Source organism: Pseudophryne corroboree, chromosome 2 (assembly GCF_028390025.1).
Source record: "Pseudophryne corroboree isolate aPseCor3 chromosome 2, aPseCor3.hap2, whole genome shotgun sequence".
Classification (NCBI taxonomy): domain Eukaryota; kingdom Metazoa; phylum Chordata; class Amphibia; order Anura; family Myobatrachidae; genus Pseudophryne; species Pseudophryne corroboree.
The window spans coordinates 639,657,738-639,679,540 of NC_086445.1; the positions used below are offsets into that span (position 1 = coordinate 639,657,738).

General features: G+C 46.8%; 1 protein-coding gene and 1 long non-coding RNA gene across 7 annotated transcripts in view; one reads left to right on the top strand and one right to left on the bottom strand.

Annotated features, from left to right (window-relative positions):
* The window catches only part of LOC135041696 (uncharacterized), a 183,717-nt gene that overhangs the window by 71,628 nt on the left and 90,286 nt on the right, over positions 1–21,803 (top strand). The gene's annotated exons all lie outside the window — the stretch shown is intronic.
* LOC135041630 (endosome/lysosome-associated apoptosis and autophagy regulator 1-like) overlaps positions 1–21,803 on the bottom strand; it is a 480,370-nt gene that overhangs the window by 16,206 nt on the left and 442,361 nt on the right. For all 6 annotated transcript variants that reach the window (XM_063954952.1, XM_063954950.1, XM_063954951.1 and 3 more), the window contains one exon: positions 3,535–3,661. In XM_063954952.1, coding sequence (XP_063811022.1) covers positions 3,535–3,661 — 127 coding nt within the window. The remainder of the gene's footprint in view (positions 1–3,534; positions 3,662–21,803) is intronic.

A 21,803-nucleotide genomic window follows, 5' to 3' on the forward strand; every position in this document is an offset into this window, starting at 1 on the left:
AGTGTGGGCAGGTGCCAAGTCCTGCTGGAAGATGAAGTCAGCATCTCCATAAAGCTGGTCTGCTGAAGGAAGCATGAAGTGCTCTAAAATGTCCTGGTAGACTGCTACATTGACTCTGGACTTGTGTGCCTCTCCATTCTTCCTCCATACTTGATTTCCAAAGGAGATGCAAAATTTGCTCTCATCAGAAAAAAGGACTTTGGACCACTGAGCAACAGACCAGTTCTTTTTTTCTTGTCAGGAAACGGCCATTCAAAAGTGTGAGGTAGCTTCACAAGGAATGGACTGAGGGTGGAGTAAGTGCATCAAGAGCCACCACCCACAGATGGATCCTGGACATGCACTTAAAATGTCGTATTCCTCGTCAAGCCGCTCCTGAACAACTAAAAATATCAGAAGCGTCTTACCTGGTCTAAAGATAAGAGAGAATCTATGGGGCATTGCCAAGAGAAAGATGAGAGACCGAACAATGCAGAAGAGCTGAAGGCCTCTATTGAAGCATCCTGGTCTTCCATAACACCTCAGCAGTGCCACAAGCTGATAGAATCCATGCCATGCCACATTGAGGCAGTAATTCATGCAAAAGGGCCCAAACTAAGTACTGAGTACATATGCATGATTATACTTTTCAGAGGGCCGACATTTCTGTATTTGTTTTTTATTGATTTTATGTAATATTCTAATTTTCTGAGATGTTGGATTTGGGGTTTCCTTAACCTGTAAGCCACAATCATCAAAATCAGAACAAATAAAGGCTTGAAATATCTCACTTTGAATGTAATGAGTCTATATAATATATTAGGTTCACCTTTTAAGTTTAATTACTGAAATAAATTAAAGCAACCATCAATGGTGAAGGGGGGGGGGTACCAGGCGTGTGGTGTGGGAGCACCAGGTGTGAGGGAGGGGACCACCAGGTATGTGGGGAGGGGGGGTAGGGGCAGGTATGGGAGAGGAGGAGCATTAGGGGTGTGGAGAGGGGTACCAGCAGATGCTTTGAGAGCGAGTGGGCAGTTTAGGGATCCAACTTTGAGCTGCATACTATGTTATAATGTTATGCTGGGTACCAGTGCCGTAAGTAGGCATTTTAGCGCTGTATGCAAGAAACGGCATTGGCGCCCCCACCCCTTATGTAAAATATGGGCAGTGCACGCCGTAGGTGCACACAAACTTTGTTTAATACACAAAGTTATTAAAAATATTGCCTAAAATGACCCTCAGGCTGTGTGTATAAGGTGTATATGAAACATAAATGTATTCTGTGCTTAGACTTGGGTCCCATCCCCATGATATCTCATTATGGTATGTCATTATTCCAAAATACGGAAAACTCAGATATCCAAAATACTTCTGGTCCCTAGCATTTTGGATAAGGGATACTCAATCTGTATTTTACACATGAAAGCCATATATATGTCAGGGGAATATTTATTCACCACAGCGTGCACAATGTTGAGCATGGAAAAATGTATATATCATTTGTGCTGCAATTCTTATTTTTAATTTTGGTAATACTAATTTAAATTGTGGTTGCATTGAGGAACATATTAATTTATCACAATATAATTGTACCACAGTTTGTTTACAGAAATTACACAGTAAAACATAAAAAAATAAACACTTTGGCAAATTTGCAATTGTGAAAGTCTAAATTAGGGTGTGTACACACGGTGAGATCCTTGCTATGCCCGATTTTGCGATTTCCCTTGAACAGAGCCGGCCCTAACCAATATGATGCCCTAGGCAAGATTTTGGCTGGTGCCCCCTAGCACCGCCGCTAGTTCTGCCTATGACCCTGCAACCCTTTCCCAGCACCGTCACCTCCACCCATAGCAGTCCTTTTTTTTTGTTTCCTACCCCCTGTAATTTAAATTAGAACAGTGTGCACATTCGGCGCACAGCCCAAAAAGGTACCCCCAATTCAAATTATGCCTCACAGTAGTGCAACTTTATTCACAATTTATCATTCGATAGTGTCCCTTATTCACATTACATCACACAGTAATACCACTTTACCTTATATACATTACTTCTTACAGTAGTGCCCCTCATTCACATAACATCATACTGAATTGCTCCTTATTCACATTACAACACACACTATTGCTCTTTATTCTCATTACACAACACCATATTGTTCCTTATTCACATTACACCACACCATATTGCTCTTTATTCACATTAGACGAATCAGTAGTGCCCTTTGTATACGTTACGCCACACAATAGAGCACCTTATACACATAATACCACACAGTAATGCCCCTTACACATATTACACACATTATTAATGTCCTTATAAACATAATGTGCCTTACACGTTATGCCATCCCTTATAAATGCCCTTATACACATAATTTCCCTTACACATATGCCGCACGTTGTTAATGTCCTTATACACATAATGACACACATAATGCCCCTTACACATATGCCGCACATTATTTGTGCCCTTATACATATGACACACATAGTGCACCTTACACATATGTTACACATTATTAATGCCCTTATACACATAATGACACATATAATTCCTGGTGTGAGTCAACTGGCAGCTCTGCTAATGTCGGGTGCCTATTTTTTATGAAAATGCATCTTATTTGCATTGCTATGTAGCTAGGATGTACAAGCAGCTTCTGCTGATTAAAATGATATGCGGCATGCCTATATACTGTGTGCGACTGTGGCTGTATCTGCATACGGAATGCTACACACAGAATATAGGCATGCCACATATCATTTTAATCAGCATAAACTCCTTGTGCATCTAGGCATACCAGATGCCCTAGGCAATTGCCTAGTTTGCCTATACCTAGGGCCGGCTCTGCCCTTGAACTCCCTGGAGCCCAGATAGCACAGATTTTGACTAACTTTTCATGAGATATGGACTGTGTGCTTACGATTTTGGCATATGTGAGATGTCATTGACATGTGAGATGGGGGGTGGTATGGTATGATATGCCGGCAGGCCGGGCTCCCGGCGACCAGCATACCGGTGCCGGAAGCCCGACCGCCAGCATACCGACAGCTTGGCGAGCGCAAATGAGACCCTTGCGGGCTCGCTACGCGCGCCACGCTATTTATTCTCCCTCCAGGGGGGTCGTGGACCCCCACGAGGGAGATAAACTGTCGGTATGCCGGCTGTCGGGATTTCGGTGCCGGTATACCGTGGGCCGGGATCCCGACAGTCGGCAACCTGAAGACCACCCGTGAGATGAACTAGACAGTACATCGATCTAGTAAGGATTGACTTGCCTGCACAGTCTATCTTTTCTTACGATGCTGACCTGGCGGGACCGCGCATCGGGATCGCAAGGTGACTTTCACCTTGCGATCTGCACTAACTTTTCTTGCAATTTTGACTATATAGTCAAAATCGAAAGAAAATATCTCACCGTGTGTACACACCCTTAGAGTTGATGGTGAGACCGTTGTTCTATAGATAAGGGGCCATACTAAAAAGGTAAACAGGGAATTTAGATAGAAGCAATTAATGATAATCAATAAAGCAGTTCTGTAATGTCTGAAATACCTGGATGCCATGTTGGCAAACACTTGTGATGATGTGGTAGTCATGGACAGTACAAACAGGGCAAGCTTGTTCCGACTCCCACAGAAAGTGAAATGTGCAGCCATCACATGTTCCATCTGAGCACTCTCTGCAAACAGAAATATGTTTTCAGTAAATTAGCCTCAAACCAATTTTTGTTTTCTCCTGTATTGTAGACTAGCTGCGGAATTTCAAGTATTTCCGTGCGTATAACTTTCATGTTGAAGGACTTCCTGGTAACCTAAGACCACCCATCCCCCAGTAAGGCAGCAGCCAGCAGCACCCGGAGGGAGCAGCCCAGAGATGGAGGGGACACCCGCTGCTGGGAACCTCCCCAAGCCGGACACAGCAGCCAGCGCCGGGTACACTGGTGGGGAGACATCTGCGTTACCCAGGAGCGGTGCCGCCATGCTCCCCAGTGTCAGTGGCCTGTACAGTGGCAGTAGTAGTTATAGCGGCAGCGGCTGTGCCAGGGGGTGGTCACAGGTAGCAGTGACCCTGATGCGATTTATCATCGCTTCCGCTGTGTAGCCGGGATGGAGCCGCATCGCGCTGCTGCAGATCAGTTGGAGGAAAGCAAGTAGCGAAGGGAGGATGTTAAACGTGGAGAGCCTGGACCAGTGGATCTGTGCGAGACATTTTATTTTTCACCCCTTTTCACCCCCTCATTGGATTAATTGGATAGTAACATCAGCACTCAACACTATTAATCTCAACAATAAGGACACAAGAGGAAAAGTATCAGCCCTCAGAAACCTGAGTAAAAGGGCCCCTATTCATGGGCAAATGCAGGATTTGTTGGGGGAGGGTTCCATATATACAAAATGTGTGTGTCACATTGGCAGTGCGGAGGGGGCTGTGTGCGGTGGCGGCGGTGCGGAGGAGGAGGCTGGAGAGACGGTGCGGAGGAAGAGGCTGGGAAAGCAGCGATGTAGAGGCGGCTGGAGTCAGCGGCTCCTATAACCACCACTATTGTAAATCTGCTGTGGTTCGACAGCCAATCAGGAGCGGCCCCACCGATTGGCTGCCAGTTCGCGTGCTCCAATTGGTGCGTGAATAGGGCTGAATTTGAAAAGATGTGGGGGCAGGGGTCTTCAGTAGTGCTCAAAGTGCCGGTATGCCATATGCCCACTTCGAGATATATATATATATATATATATATATATATCCTGGAACTCCATACAGCAATATGTTGGTACCCACAGGTGCCCAGCTTGTAGGTGTAAGTTATATAAACTTACTGTGGCTTTGAGTGCAGATACATGCAGCACATGAGGCGTGTGAATGGGGACCCGGCACACTGCAGTAGTAGGCTCCGCTCACTCACAATCCCTCGATTCGCGGGTCAGTGGGGGGAGCGGGGCCAAAAATGATGCTGTTCAGATAGATGTGTGTCGTATTAGCACCTCCTCATGACCATACACCCACTACTCGTGGCATTATGCCGTGAGAGGGGGGCTTAGATCGGGGCCTGCAGGCAGCAAGGTAAAATAAAATTGGCCTGTCAGGGGGGGTTTTCTGGGTTCTCAGAAATTCCCCCTGCGTGCACTAGTGCTATTGTTTAATAAAAATAAGAATTTACTCACCGGTAATTCTATTTCTCGTAGTCCGTAGTGGATGCTGGGTACTCCGTAAGGACCATGGGGTATAGACGGGCTCCGCAGGAGACTGGGCACTCTTAAAAGAAAGATTAGGTACTATATCTGGTGTGCACTGGCTCCTCCCTCTATGCCCCTCCTCAAGACCTCAGTTAGGGAAACTGTGCCCGGAAGAGCCGACATAACTAGGAAAGGATTTGGAATCCAGGGTAAGACTCATACCAGCCACACCAATCACACCGTACAACTCGTGATAACTATACCCAGTTAACAGTATGAACAATAACTGAGCCTCTCTCAACAGATGGCTCATACAATAACCCTTTAGTTAAGCAATAACTATATACATGTATTGCAGAGAGTCCGCACTTGGGACGGGCTCCCAGCATCCACTACGGACTACGAGAAATAGAATTACCGGTGAGTAAATTCTTATTTTCTCTGACGTCCTAGTGGATGCTGGGTACTCCATAAGGACCATGGGGATTATACCAAAGCTCCCAAACGGGCGGGAGAGTGCAGATGACTCTGCAGCACCGAATGAGCAAACTCTAGGTCCTCCTCAGCCAGGGTATCAAACTTGTAGACTCTTGCAAAAGTGTTTGAACCCGACCAAGTAACAGCTCGGCAAAATTGTAAAGCCGAGACCCCTCGGGCAGCCGCCCAAGAAGAGCCCCTTTCCTCGTGGAATGGGCTTTTACAGATTTAGGGTGCGACAGTCCAGCCGCAGAATGTGTAAGTTGAATCGTGTTACAGATCCAGCGAGCAATAGTCTGCTTAGAAGCAGGAGCACCCAGCTTGTTGGGTGCATATAGGATAAATAGCGAGTCAGTTTTCCTGACTCCAGCCGCCTGGAAACATATATTTTTCAGGGCCCTGACTACGTCCAGTAACTTGGAATCCTCCAAGTCCCAAGTAGCCGCAGGCACCACAATAGGTTGGTTCACATGAAACACTGATACCACCTTAGGAAGGAATTTGGAACGACTCCTCAATTCCGCCCTTTCCATATGGAAGATCAGATATGGGCTTTTACATGACAAAGCCGCCAATTCTGACACACGCCTAGTCCAAGCTAAGGCCAAAAGCATGACCACTTTCCACGTGAGATATTTTAGCTCCACGGTCTTAAGTGGCTCAAACCAGTGGGATTTTAGGAATCCAACACACGTTAAGATCCCAAGGTGCTACTGGAGGACCAAAAGGGGCTGAATATGCAGCACCCCTGTAACAACGTCCGAACTTCAGGCAGTGAAGCCAGTTCTTTTTGAGAGAAAAAGGGATAGGGCCGAAATCTTGGCCTTTATGGATCCTAATTTTAGGCCCATAGTCACTCCTGACTGTAGGAAGTGCAGGAATCGACCCCCCTGGAATTCCTCTGTAGGGCCTTCCCGGCCACACACCAAGCAACCTATTTTCGCCATATACAGTGAAAAAGTCTTGCTGTCACGTCTTTCCTAGCCTTTATCAGCGTAGGAATAACTGCATCCGGAATGCCCTTTTCCGCTAGGATCCGGCGTTCAACCGCCATGCCGTCCAACGCAGCCGCGGTAAGTCTTGGATCAGAGTGTCCCTGTTGCAACATGTCCTGACTGAGAGGCAGAGGCCATGGATCCTCTGAGAGCATTTCTTGCAGTTCCGGGTACCGAGTCCTTCTTGGCCAATCCGGAGCAAAGAATATTGTTCACACTCCTCCGTTTATTACAATTCTCAGCCCTTGGGTCTGAGAGGAAGAGGAGGGAATATATAGACCGACTGGAACACCCACGGTGTTACTAGTGCGACCACAGCTATCGCCTGAGAGTCCCTGGACCCAGCGTAAAACCTTTTTTTAAATCTTTTTATTGAGGTGGGACGCCATGTAGTCCACCTGAGGCAGTTTCCATCAATTTGCAAAACTGCGTGAAGACTTCCTGATGAAGTCACCACTTTCCCGGGTGGAGGTCGTGTCCACTCCCGGAATGAACACTGCTGACAGTGCGCTTACTTGATTCTCCGCCCAGCAAAGAATTCTGGTGTCTTCTACCCTCGCCACCCTGCTCCTTGTGCCGCCCTGGCGGTTTACATGAGCCCCTGCGGTCTGACTGGATCAGAACCGGTTGGTCGCGAAGCAGGAACTCCGCTTGACTTAGGGCGTTGCATATGGCCCTTAGTTCCAGGATATTGATGTGAAGGCAAGTCTGTTGGATTGACCACAAACCTTGGAATTTTCTTCCCTGTGTAACTGCCCCCCACCCTCGGAGGCTTGCATCCGTGGTCACCAGGACCCAGTCCTGAATGCCGAATCTGCGGCCCTCGAGAAGGTGAGCACTCCGCAGCCACCACAGGAGAGACACCCTGGCCCTGGGGGATAGGGTGATTAACCGATGCATCTGAAGATGTGATCCGGACCACTTGTCCAGTAAGTTCCATTGTCCTTGCATGGAACCAGCCGAAGGGGATGGCCTCGTATGATGCCATCATCCTTCCCAGGACTCGAGTGCAGTGAAGCACTGACACCTGTTTTGGTTTTCAATAGATTCCTGACCAGTGTCATGAGCTCCTGAGCTCTCTCTATCGGGAGATAAACCCTCTTCTGGTCTGTGTCTAGGATCATGCCTAGGCGAGGCAGATGAGCTGTAGGAACCAACTGCGACTTCGGAATATATAGAATCCAGTCGTGTTGCCGTTTCACTTCCAGAGAAGGTGATACGCTGTCCAGCAACTGCTCTCTTGATCTCGCTTTTATGAGGAGATCATCCAAGTATGTGATAATAGTGACACCTTGCTTCCGCAGGAGCACCATCATATCCGCCATTACCTTGGTGAAATTGGTAATGACAATCCCGTACCGCAATTCTGAGGTACGCCTGATGAGGTGGATAAATGGGGACACGAAGGTATGCATCCCTTATGTCCCGATTCATTTCAGGCTTGCAATGACCGCTCTTAGCGATTCCATCTTGAACCTGAACCTTTTCAGGTATATGTTCAGGGATTTTAATTCAATATGGGTCTAACCGAACCGTCTAGTTTCGGGATTATAACATGGTCGAATAATAACACCCTCTTGTTGAAGGAGGGGACCCTTGACCACCACCTGTTGAAGATACAATTTACGAATTGCAGTTAACACTGACTCCCTCTCTTGGGGGGAAGCCCGCCGGGTCCTCGGTGAGGGGGCATCTTCTCACAGTCCAGCCTGTATCGCTGCGATACAATTTCTATTGCCCAGGGATCTAACAGGGAGTGAACCCACTTGTGGCTGAACTTACGGAAGGCGTGTCCCCACCGGGCCTAGCTCCGCCTGTGGAGCCCCAGCGACATGCGGTGGATTTTTGTAGAGGCCGGGGAGGACTTCTGTTCCTGGGGACTAGCTGTGTTGTACAGCTTCTTTCCTCTGCCCCCGGCTCTGACAAGAAAGGACGCACCTCAGACTTTCTCGTTTCTTTATTCGAAAAGCTGCATTTAATAATGTCGTGCTTTCCTAGGCTGTGCAGGAATATAAGGCAAAATATCAGAATTACCAGCTATAGCTGTGGAGACCAGGCCCGAGAACCTTTCTTCACACAATCCTCAGCCTTCCATATGCCTCTTAAGTCGGCATCATCTGTCCAATGTATATTCTACAGGACACGTCAAGCAGAAATCGACATAGCTTTTGTCTCTAGGACCCAGTATACTCATGTCCCTTTGGGCATGCTTTATAATTATATATCTATCACTTAAGACAGCATCTTAAAATATTTATATGCATACTAGGGTCTCAATCTCTGCTGATAAGGTACCTGTCCACGCTGCCACATCGCTATAAACCCATGCCGACACAATCGCCGGTCTGGGTAGTATACTAGAATGTGCACACTATCTGCAGGATCCCTGAGAATAGCTAGTGCAAACAGGACACCCAAGGGGAAGATTCTCGACACATCCTGGCCCTAGTGGGGAAAGGATACAGCCTGAGAATTCTCTTGTGGGAAGCTGCCGTCTCTTGTCTGGAGATTCCCGCTCTTTTTCCTCATGAGAGGAGGGAAATTTACCTCAGCATTCTTCCCCTTAACATGTGTACTCTCGTGTCAGGGACAGATGAGTCATCAGTGATATGCAAATCATCTTTTATTCCAATAATCATATATTGAATATCTTTTAGCCCTCTTGGCTGTAACTTTGCATTATCGTAGTCGACAGTGGAGTTAAACTCTGTGTCGATACTTTGTTATTTTGGATAGTGACCATAGAGAGACTCTGAAGGACTCTGTGACATAGGGACAGACCAGGGTAGATTTCCTTTCTGTTCCCTAACCTTTTGTGCAATAATTTTACCTCAGCACTTACACATATCCAAACAGGTGTCGGCGTTGTTGACGGAGACACCCTCCCACACACTTATCCGCTCTATCACCTCCTTAGAGGAGCCTTTTACCTCAGACATGTCGACACACGCGTACCGACACACCACACACACAGGGGATGCTCTATTTGAAGACAGTTCCCCCACCAGGCCCTTTGGAGAGACAGAGAGAGAGTATGCCAGCACACACCACAGCGCTATATAATACAGGGATGTACACTATACTGAGTGATTTTTCCCCTATAGCAGCTTATATACACAGTTTTGCGCCTAAATTTATGTGCCCCCCCTCTCTTTTTTACCCTTTGTGTACCAGGATACTGCAGGGGAGAGCCTGGGGAGCTTCCTTCCAGCTGAGCTGTGAAGAGAAAATGGCGCCGGTGTGCTGAGGAAGAAGGCCCGGCCCCCTCAGCGACGGGCTTCTGTCCTTTTATGTACTTTAATGGCGGGGGTTAATGCACATATACAGTTTATCAGACTGTATTATGTGCTTTTCGCCAAGTAAGGTAATCTAATTGCTGCCCAGGGCGCCCCCCCCCAGCGCCCTGCACCCATCAGTGACCGGAGTGTGTGGTGTGCTAAGGGAGCAATGGCGCACAGCTGCAGTGCTGTGCGCTACCTTAATGAAGACAGGAGTCTTCAGCCGCCGATTTTCAACTTCTCTTCGTTCTTCTGGCTCTGCAAGGGGGACGGCGGCGCGGCTCCGGGACCGGACGACCGAGGACTGGGCCTGTGTTCGATCCCTCTGGAGCTAATGGTGTCCAGTAGCCTTAGAAGCCCAAGCTAGCTGCAAGCAGGTAGGTTCGCTTCTCTCCCCTCAGTCCCACGTAGCAGTGAGTCTGTTGCCAGCAGATCTCACTGAAAATAAAAAACCTAACAAAAACTTTCTTTTCTAGGAAGCTCAGGAGAGCCCCTAGGGTGCATCCAGCTCTGGCCGGGCACAGATACTAACTGAGGTCTGGAGGAGGGGCATAGAGGGAGGAGCCAGTGCACACCAGATATAGTACCTAATCTTTCTTTTAAGAGTGCCCAGTCTCCTGCGGAGCCCGTCTATACCCCATGGTCCTTACGGAGTACCCAGCATCCACTAGGACGTCAGAGAAATACTTTTTTGGTGTACATTTTTTACCATACATAATATATATTTGCTTTTCATAAAATATTTAAATACACTAACGTGTATTTTATTATGCATTAAATTGTATTTTGTGTTTTATTTGTTTTCAAAAGAAGGTCCTGGTACCTTTTACCCTTTATTAACACCACAGTATATACAGCATAAAACACGTTTGTATAAGCAAATAAAAAACAAAAATGTTTTATAGGTTACACAAGTTACACCAAGCTACAAGTACTCTCTCTCGCTCGCTTTGGGTACACTAGCTGCATATTTTGAGATTGCAAAACAGGGTGTTTGAGGTATACTGTACATGAAAAAATGATCGATCTCCATTTATTTTAATCATGATCCTTGCACGGGGTTTGTATTTCTGGGCTGAATTTGAGCTACTGTACGTGAAAATGTTGGGTTTGTAGTCAAAAGAAGCAGCGTTGTACTGCAACTTGTTTGCCTGCAGAGCTAGCGCTAAATACTTTTGTATGTGACACACACACACACGCTTGTCACTATATGGCATGCTATTGTGCAGAACAAAAAAAAAATTCTCCAGGTGCTTATTTGTCATACAGTAATTGAATTTGTTTCGGTTTCTGTACTGGCTCCAAGTTTATGAATGTGAGCATTTCTTCATTTGTGGGGAAACAACTGATTGTGCTTTCCTGAGGCTATTCCACGTACACTACTAAATATGTATAATAATACACTAGAAAGACTTTGCATGGGAATTGTGAATAATTCTGCACACTGGTCTCTTCAGTTTTCTGTCAGTATTCCAAGGAATCAATAATGTGGAAGCACCATAGGATAATTTAGTTATCCTTTGAATGTTTTAGATCCATATACTGCAAACTTGCATAGCTTTTCATCCGCATTTCAGATATTTTCTGGATCATTTCCATCAAACTATATTTTGTCCTTTGGAGGCAATTTGGTGACAATTTAGTGAAATAAATAATTACTTTTCATTACCATGATGACACATTGAGGATATCCAATTAGCAGCAGTTAATTACCGTGGCTAATTGTCTCACCAGGCGCAAGCAGCGGCTTATTGGGGATTTTGTTTCACTTGCCTTAGGCAGGCAAAACCAAATCCCTGGAAACAGCCCTGTTTCACCAAAAATGGGTCTGTATCTACCAAAAACACACAGGTTTCACTGAACCTGTGTGTTTTCAGGGTGATCATGTATTTTTTTTTTTACAGGTGACCAAATTGGATAACCTGTAAAGAAAAATACAGGTGAAACATTGGGAAAATCTTATCTTTACCTGTAATTGGATACCCCCTTACTCTTCTTATTGTATGAGTAACTATTTACGGTATGTACGTTTTTTTGCCAAACAAAAAAAATCAGTATCCATTTATGGTAAAGAGCAAAACAGCAATTTGCACCTTGGTAGACCATATTGTACTGTAGGTTTGGCAGATTTAAAATGGGCAGAGAGATTTATATGTACTCCTTGCATTGAAAAATGGATGAATTGCTTCTAACTCTTAATCAAGCCTAAGGTGTGGATACATCAGGTTTGGTCAGTAAAAATAAAAAAAAATATTTCCTCGATCAGTTTAATGCATAACAGCATAGTCTAGATCATTGGTTCCAAAACTGGGTCTTGTGGGCACCTGCAGAGTTGGCACAGGTTGGTGATCCAGGATTAAATCAAATTATGGTCAATATGATTGACAGTCACCAGCACTGGTTTTATAAAATATGTGGATAAACAGAAGTGCAGCCGTATCCACCACCATAGAACCACACAATTAATTTGTTTAATAATCTTTGCGTAATTTCTCAATAAGAATTTTTTTGGTCTAGAGGTGCCGTTAAAAAAAAATTCTGATACTCTAGGGAGCAGTGATTCAGCAAAGTTTGGAAGCCACTAGTCTTGTTCTTTATTTATATACAATTTAGTTTTTGAATTATATTTTATAAAGATAAGTAGCACTATGGACAGAGCCTGATAAACCAAGAGGCTTGATCAGGCTGAAGCACTGGGTCCTGGGGGGGGGGGGCACAGCAGGTACGGACGTTACGTGCATCATGACATCACGCGCCGTACCCGCCCAGAGGAAGATTCATCGCAAAGCAACCTATGCGGGCAGCTCTCTCTCCTCTCCTCTCCTTTATACTGTCACAGCCATCACAGTGCGCTGTGTGTGACCTGACTACAAGAACAGTAGCCAGTAAGAAAGAAGATGTATCGGATGAGGTATGATCAGTGGAATAAAAAATGGCAGGTGAGGTGCGAGCGTGGGTCACAGGGGCAGTGGAGGTTGGCAGTCTGCGAAAGGGGGGTGTGGGGTGGAGTGTACGCCAGTGGCGGCCTGCAGTCCGTGGTGAGCGAGGTTGGTGCTAGCGGTGACTAGTGGTCTGGGGGGAAGAAAATGGACAGGAGTGTAGTGGCGACCGAATGTCCTTGGGAGGGTGGAGGGAAATAAGCTAGTGCTGAATGGCCTGGGGGTGGTAATGCCGGCTGGAAAACAACCAACTTGCTGAGAAAGAGAAGTGTGCCATCAGCAGAAGGAGCTGGAGAAGGTGTGCCAGCTCATTATAACCAACTTATATCAGGGAGGAATGCCCGGTTGGCTCTATATGTGGTGCACACACTGCGCAGGTCAGACAAGGTAACCGCTCAGAAACTTCCATTGAAGAGGTAGATTAATAGCTCTGATTTACAGTAAGGTGCAGCTCTGATGTTCCCAAAAATTGGAGGGGGGGAGGGGGTGTGTGCGCGCCACTTCAGTATTAGCCTAGGGCGGCTGGAGCCCTGACTCTGGAGTTTTAGAGTGTCTTACAAATAAATGATCATGACTGTATGGTAAAGTTTAACTTTTTCTGTTTAGAAATGCATTAATACCAATAGTGATGATTGGCCAGATGTAATGACAGGATGCCAGACGAACTCGGACATTTTTTTAAAGGGGCAATCACTTACAAGGCAAAACCATACCTTGTAAATGATTGCCCCTTTTAAAAAAATATCCCAGTTTGGTTGTCATTCCGCATGGCCGCCGAACTCAGGCGTCATTACATCCGGCCCAATATTTTTGTTTACGTATCTATCTATTCTAGAATAACTATAGGGGGGGGGGGGGGGGGGAGATGGGGGACATGTATCAAGTCTTGGCAACAGATAAAGTTGAGTAGGCGCCCAAATCAATCAATCAGCTTCTATCATTAAAAAGACTGTACTAGATAGATGAGAGAAGCTGATTGGTTGCTTTGGGCAATTTCTCAGTGAGCAGGAAAGCCAACATGTTGCACTGGCTGTTACTTTTTTAGATATCCATTTTGTCAGGATCATGATTAAAACCAAGTTTCAGTACAACAAATCCATGTTGGCGACAATATTGGCACTTAAATTGAGTAGAGCTTTGTTTCTTTAAAAAAAAGAAAATTGCTTTTGCCATCTCATGAGTGCATAAGCCATCGATTCCTAAAATTATGTGAATTCCACAAATTTCCAGTGATGGATCCGCTGTCCAATCACCCACACTGTGGCACAGGGAAGCAGCGGCAGGACAAGAAAGCAGCTGATGTACACACCAGGCAGCAGAGCATGTGTACTTCTGTGAGTGCTGCGGCTGCCTGGCAGATAGTGTCCCAGACAGCGCAGGAGCTCCGGCTTCAGCCTCTTACCACCGCCGCCTGCAAGATTACTGCAGGGGAGCCGCGGCCCCGCTCCGTGCCAGACAGGCATACTGAGACCAGCGACGGCGCGGCCTTCTCCCTGTCCTCGGAAGCGGCGCCCAGCAGCGGTGTGTGTCTGCGACCTGCAATGAGGGGTAAGAAGTGGAGGCTGCGGGAGAGAGAGACGCACAGATGATGTGATGAGGCTAGGGAAATGAGGATGTCAGCACTTGTAATTGTCAGGTGTGTAGGTGTGTGTGTGTGTGTGTGTGTGTGTGTGTGTGTGTGTGTGTGTGTGTGTGTGTGGTGGGGGGGTGTTACTGGGCAGACAGCAGCACACTAATGCTCCCATTTCTGTGAGAAAGACCTGCATTGTTTAGTTAGCAAGACCCCACAGAGCTGTTTTAAGTGTCAGTACTATATTTTTTCTTCCCCTAATTGATCTAATTCCCCTCATTCTTTCTAGCAGAGGGCATCAAGCTGCACAGCCCAGGACTTACCTGCTGCGATAATCCAGGAAGCAGCTGACGTCAGGGACCCTCCTCTGCAACGGCCGGTCATGCCTGCGTTTCTTCCGACACTCCCAGAAAACGTTGAGTTGCCGCCCAGAAACGCCTTCTGCCTGTCAATCTTCTTGCGATCACCCCTGCGATCGCTTTCTTCATAGAATCCGCTGCTCTCCAGCAACCCCTGTCGCCGGGCAACGACACGCCTGCGCAATGCGGCCCGCACGCATGCGCAGTTCAGACCTGTTCGCACAGCTGCGAGAAAATGCAGCGTGCAAATGGGTCTGAATGACCCCCTCTAACCACAGTAAATACACAAGGCTGCAGGACCAACCCACCACCTCGTGCACTCTATTGTATCTGCTGTTCCTAAAAAGTGAGCAGAGATTTGTGTTCTTATGCTGTTGGGGATGTAGTGGAGAAACCAGTGCCTCCCCAGCCTTTGACCTCACCGCACGCCACTGGTGGACATAACGATGTCATTACAGATGCGTGTTTGCATTGCCTGAACAATAACGCCCAAATGGACAATCAGTTTCAACTGTGTAGAATTTCATAATAAAAAAAAAGGTCCTGTCACTTTTTACTTAAGGGTGCTCCTTGGTTAACGCCAAGAACAATGGATTAATATTTACTTACATTAAGACATCTCAAATTTGCATCTATATAGATATACCAAAAATTTTTTAACACTCATTTATATTTACAACCATGAAAAAAATTGTTATGCTAGACTTACCGTTGATAACTTTATTTCTCCTAAGTCCACAAGATCCACAGGATAACATTAGGATATGAGGTAGCAACAGCGGATTGGCACCAAACTATCAAAGCTTTTGGCCTCCCAGAATGCAACGGGACGGAGCTACCTTACGAGTAGAGTGAGCCGAGACATTAGCAGGAATAGGGAGATCAGTTTGAGAATATGCTTCTGAAATAGTCATTCGAAGCCACCTCGCCAGTATCTGCTTGTCAGCAGGCAATCCTCTCTTGTGAAATCCATAGAGAACGAAGAGTGTGTCTGTTTTTCTGATGGCACTGGTACGATCCACTTAGATCCTTAAAGCAGGGACTACGTCAAACGATGCATCTCCCACAAAGAGGTCCGGCCCTTGGAAGGCCGGGACTACAACTTCTCCGTTAAGGTGGAATTTAGACACTAGCTTAGGAATATACCCAGATTTGGTTGTGAGACCCGCTTTATCTGGATAAAAAAATCAGAAAAGGAGGGCAACATAACAATGTCCCTAAATCTGAAACTCTTCTAGCTGAAGCAATAACCAGTAGAAAAAGATCTTTAGCTGTCAACCATTTAAGATCCACTCATTTTAGTATTTCAAATGGGCAACTTGAAGGGCCTTTAGAACTAAACCTAAGTCCCAAGGCACTGTAGGAGGAACAAAAGAAGGTTGAATGTGCAGCATTGCCTGGAAAAAAGTATGCACATCCTGTAGGTTAGCAAGTTTCTTCTGGAACCACACAGTCAATACTGACACTTGAACTCTCAAGGAAGCCACCCATAGACCTTTACCCATTCCTGCCTGAAGGAATGCTAACACTCTGGAAACTCTGAAAGACCTAGGGTCAAATTTCCAGTCACCGCACCATTGAATATAGGCTTGCCATATTCGGTAATAAATGTGAGCTGAGGAAGGTTTCCTTGCTCGGAGCATTATTTGAATTACCTGGTGTGAGAATCCGCTTGCTTTCAGGATGGAAGTCTCAAAAGCCACGCCGTCAAAGACAGTCAATCCAGATGCTTGTGATAGCAAGGACCCTGAGACAGTAGATATGGATGTTGAGGGAGTAGGAATGGAGCATCCATTGACATCCTCTGCAGATCTGTGTACCAATGTTTTCTGGGCAAGCCGGAGCTATTAGTATCACGGCACCCTTTCCTTGTTTTACCTTTCGCATCACCCTGGGTAACAGGGCAAAAGTCCCATCTCACTGACGGGGCATCCACAAAGATCGCTTTGGGATCCTTTGTTCTCGACCCATATGGGGGAACTTTGTTGTTCTGACGAGACACCATGAGATCTATCTCCGGTAACCCCCACTTGTCTACCAGAATATGCAGGGCCGTCTTTTCGTATGGGCTCAATGGGCTCTTGCCCAAGGGCCCCAGGAGTATAAGGGCCCTAGACTGATAGCTGAGGGTCCCCTCTTTCCAGGGGTACCAGATTTTTTAAAATCGGCCCTGGGGAACCGGAGATATCTGACTTCAAAGCAGTGGTCCCCATCCAAGCCTGTTAATTGCTCTTCCCAGCCAGATATCTCAGGTTCTGTCTAGCTTTGAGTGTTTCTGATGGTATACTGCAAAAGTTGGGGCTCTCCTCTTTCAGTGGATACTGGCAGCTTATCTCTACTATGCCTAGAGATATCAGCAATCAAGCAGGTGGACACTGCCCCAGATCCACACGCCTGGTATGCAGTTTTATATTTTTATTGGTGGATTGCTCTGGCTCCTGAACTCTGATCCCCAAGTCCCCAGTACCTCCTGAAAGGGGAGCTCTATAGCTTTTTTTTTTTTTTTTATCCCATTCAAAGCTACGAAATCAATTTCCAGGAACTTGAGATACGAGTCTGCAGTCAAGCAAGATGCCCTCCAAAATGATAAATATTAAGCCCATTCCGCTATCCTACCCTACCCTACGTATTAAACACCCCATAGCACCCTGGAAGTCATGTACCAGGGCCCCTTCATTCAGCCCAATGCACCCTTCTACAGGGGTTCACTACGGCTGGCCGGCGGTCGGGCTCCCGGCGACCAGCATCCCGGCGCCGGGAGCCCGACCGCCGGCTTACAGAAGACCACCCTTCTACAGTTTAGTGTTCTCCCTCCAACCCCATCTGTGTAGTAAAGGAGTAATTAGCAGAAATTACTGCTCTAGGTCCTACATGCTGAGCGGAAGATAGAACTCCCCTACCGCCCACAGGACATCAAAGCGGTCGCTAATAGCACCCTCCACCCCTACCGCTGGAGCAGTGCCAGATTAAGGTCCACATGGGCCTGGAGCTGACATTTGTGAAGGGCCTATTGTGTGCCGCAGCTGATGATGTGACTATTGCCATGGGGGTGTGACTAGTTATGTTGGGGGGGTGGGGGGGGGTGGCCATGGAGTGTGTCTAGCGCCTACCTCGAAAACCTCAGTCTCATTTCTCTGGCTACAAGACACAGACTGCCTATCACTGAATAGCAGCAGCCAGCAGGTCGTCCCTGATTATTATTATTATCCTTTATTTATATGGCGCCACACGGGTTCCGCAGCGCCCAATTACAGAGTACATAAACAAATAGGCAAAACAAGAAAACAGTGACTTACAGCTGAAGACAATATACTGTAGGACAAGTACAGGGTATATAAACATAGCTTCATCAGCAGACACTGAAATAAATATCAGGGTGGCAGAGAACTGGGGGATTTAGTGCCGTCGAAGGGAGTATGAAGTAGAAGGTGGTTTAAGTTAGAGAGGAAAAAGCACATGAGGGAAGAGGGCCCTGCTCGTGAGAGCTTACATTCTAAGGGTTGTAACACACTAGCCGGCTGGCGCCGCCCGGCAAAAACCCGGCCGGCTTTTAACCGCTGCTGTGATGCAAAGACACATTGAGCACAATGTGTCCTTAAACACGGCACGGTCCCGGCAGCCGGGTTGCAGCCGAAACTACTCACTGAAAGGTCCGGCTGCCAGGCGGGCGCCGGGCCGTATTTGCAGCCAGTAAACCGTGTGTGTGAAGGGGCGCTTTCACACACAACGGTTTTTTCCCAAGCCGTGTCTGATGCTGCGCATGCGCACAGCATCACACACGGCTCAAAGCCGTCCTGTGTGACAGACTCTGCCGGTTTCTCCCGGATGGCAAAAAGCCGGACAAAGTTTGTCCGGCTTTTTGCCATCCGGGGAAAACCGGTTAGTGTGTTACAGCCCTAAGGGGAGGGGAAGACAGACAGGGGTGTCACAGATGGAGTAAACAGTGAGCGTTAAACAGAGGGTTAGGAGGAGATTTGGCTGGGTTTGGTGAAGAAGTGGGTCTTGAGAGCCCGTTTGAAGTTTTGTAGAGAGGTGGAGAGTCTGAGGGGGAGAGGTAAAGAATTCCAGAGAAAGGGAGCAGCATGTGAGAAATCTTGGAGGTAGGAGTGGGAGGAAGTAACCAGCAAGTAGGAGAGGCGGCAAGCATTATACTAAGCTTTCATTCCCACATATTATACACAGATACCTCTCCACCTACAGAGCTCACTACCTAACACATGTATCACACAGATACCGGGCGCTTGTCCGTAGATCTCACAATCTTACACACATATCTCACAGATACTGAGCCTTCAACATCCCCAGAGTTTACAATCAAATACTGTACATACTGTACAAATACATCACACATACCTAGTAATATTACCCAGGATTTACAATCTAACACATGTGCCATAAACCTTCTAAACTTTTGTCCATCAGTTTACAATCTTATCTAACAGCAGCATAATCCAAGGTCTCACTGATATTTGTATCTTGTTTTAAGAGCTGATAATCATATGTTGCTCTCTCCCCAACTAGAGCTTGTTATTCCACTACACAGGTACCATCAGAGAGACTTCACCTACAACATGCCACCTAGTACGTATCACACATCCCCAAAATCAAATAATATGATTCAAAATTCAGATTTAAGTGTGCAGGTTCCTTGCCCACAGAGCTTGCAATCGCAGAGATTGCCTTCTCACCTGGGTGGGGCAGGTAGTTGAGACAGGGGCCAAAGCAGTGGCTCTGTGCTCTCCCAAAACTCTTTGGGGCCTGAGACGTCAGCGCTCCTTCCCACTGCACCAGGGCCGAGACTTTTAGTTTGACTGCATAGCTCAGGCTCTCGCCTGATAACAAGCAGCCCTGTCACAATCACGCGGGCCGCCTTCACAGAGCTGAGGGTAAGCACAGCTTAACTGCCCCTGGTGCACTGGTGGTTTGGCAGCGCTTGGTGTGGAATCACACTTCATGAGGAGGAGCCAGGTGACTGTGAGGCGCATGGAGGGCGTATGAAGCCTTCTACTGCAACCACCAATTTTAACAGTGTTGCCGGCATTTGAAGAACCCCGTGCGAGGTTAATTTTTGCTGGATGGCAGGGGGAGAGATTAGTTGAAGTGCGAGTGAGCGGGACCTCAAGTGCCCGCTGGCAGCTGGATTTTTTTTTCTCCTGTCTCCAGCAAGGCTACATCTGCCCCATTATTAATCCAACCCTGGCTGGCACCCTGTACACACTGTAGCTGTGCTGCGAGCATCAGTGTAGACGGACGCATCTGTATAAATGGGGTCATTCCGAGTTGATCGCACGCTGCTGATCAGGGTACTACTGCACATGCATATGCACCGCAATGCGCATGCGCGTCGTACGGGTACAAACAGCATCATTGCTGGGCAATGCTTCTAGCGACGAATCCATTCGCACGGCTGATCGCAAGGAGATTGACAGAAAGAGGGCGTTTATGGGTGTCAACTGACCGTTTTCTGGGAGTGGTAGGGAAAACGCAGGCGTGTCCAAGCGTTTGCAGGGCGGGCGTCTGACGTCAATTCCGGGACCGGACAGGCTGAAGTGATCGCAAGGGCTGAGTAAGTTCAGATCTACTCTGAAACGGCAAAAAATGTTTTTGTCCCGCTCGGCTGCACTTGCGATCGCACACTTGCAAAGCGAAAATACACTCCCCTATAGGCGGCGACTATGCATTTGCACGGCTGCAAAAAGTAGCTAGCGAGCGATCAACTCGGAATGAGGGCCATAGAACAGTAATGCATACACATAGTATACATAGAAAAAATGTATATATATATATATATATATACACATACATACATACATACATACATATACTGTGTGTATATATATATATATATATATATATATATATATATATATATATATATATATATATACACACACTATACATACCGGCGTTCAGGATATCGGCATTTGGAATGCTGATGCCGGAATACCAACATTGGTCAGAATGCTGGTGCGGGATCCCCACATGGATAGAAATGCCGGCACTGGAATCCCGACTGTTGGCTCCAGAACGTAAGTGTGCTGTGATAGGAGATGGAGGGGAAAGGTTTAGGCTGTGGCAGGGTTAGTATTAGGCTGCGGGAAGAGGGTTAGTTCTGGGGAGGGGGGATTAGGCACCACCGGGAAGGGTTAGGCTGCGGGGGTGGAAAGGATAGCTTTAGGCTACAGGTGTGTGTGTGTGTGTGTGGGGGGGGGGGGGGGGGGGGGGTTAGGTTTAGGCATCACCGAGTAAAGTTAGGGTCAGGCTGCGGGAAGGGAGGGTTAGGTGGGGGAGTAGATGAGGGTTAGTATACTTACCTTCCAGGTGTCAGGATTTGGCATGTAAGGGTGATGTCTGTATTCTTACCGCTGCCATCACAAAGATCCTGATACCATCCCTGCATGCATATATAGCGTATAGTATGTATATATATATATATATATATATATATATATATATATATATATATATATATATAAAAAAAATAAGAATTTACTCACCGGTAATTCTATTTCTCGTAGTCCGTAGTGGATGCTGGGAACTCCGTAAGGACCATGGGGAATAGCGGGCTCCGAAGGAGACTGGGCACTCTAAGAAAGAATTAGGACTACTGGTATGCACTGGCTCCTCCCTCTATGCCCCTCCTCCAGACCTCAGTTAGGGAAACTGTGCCCGGAAGAGCTGACACAATAAGGAAAGGATTTGGAATCCCGGGTAAGACTCATACCAGCCACACCAATCACACCGTACAACTCGTGATACTATACCCAGTTAACAGTATGAATAACAACTGAGCCTCACGAACAGATGGCTCATAACAATAACCCTTTAGTTAGGCAATAACTATATACAAGTATTGCAGACAATCCGCAATTGGGATGGGCACCCAGCATCCACTACGGACTACGAGAAATAGAATTACCGGTGAGTAAATTCTTATTTTCTCTGACGTCCTAGTGGATGCTGGGAACTCTGTAAGGACCATGGGGATTATACCAAAGCTGCCAAACGGGCGGGAGAGTGCGGATGACTCTGCAG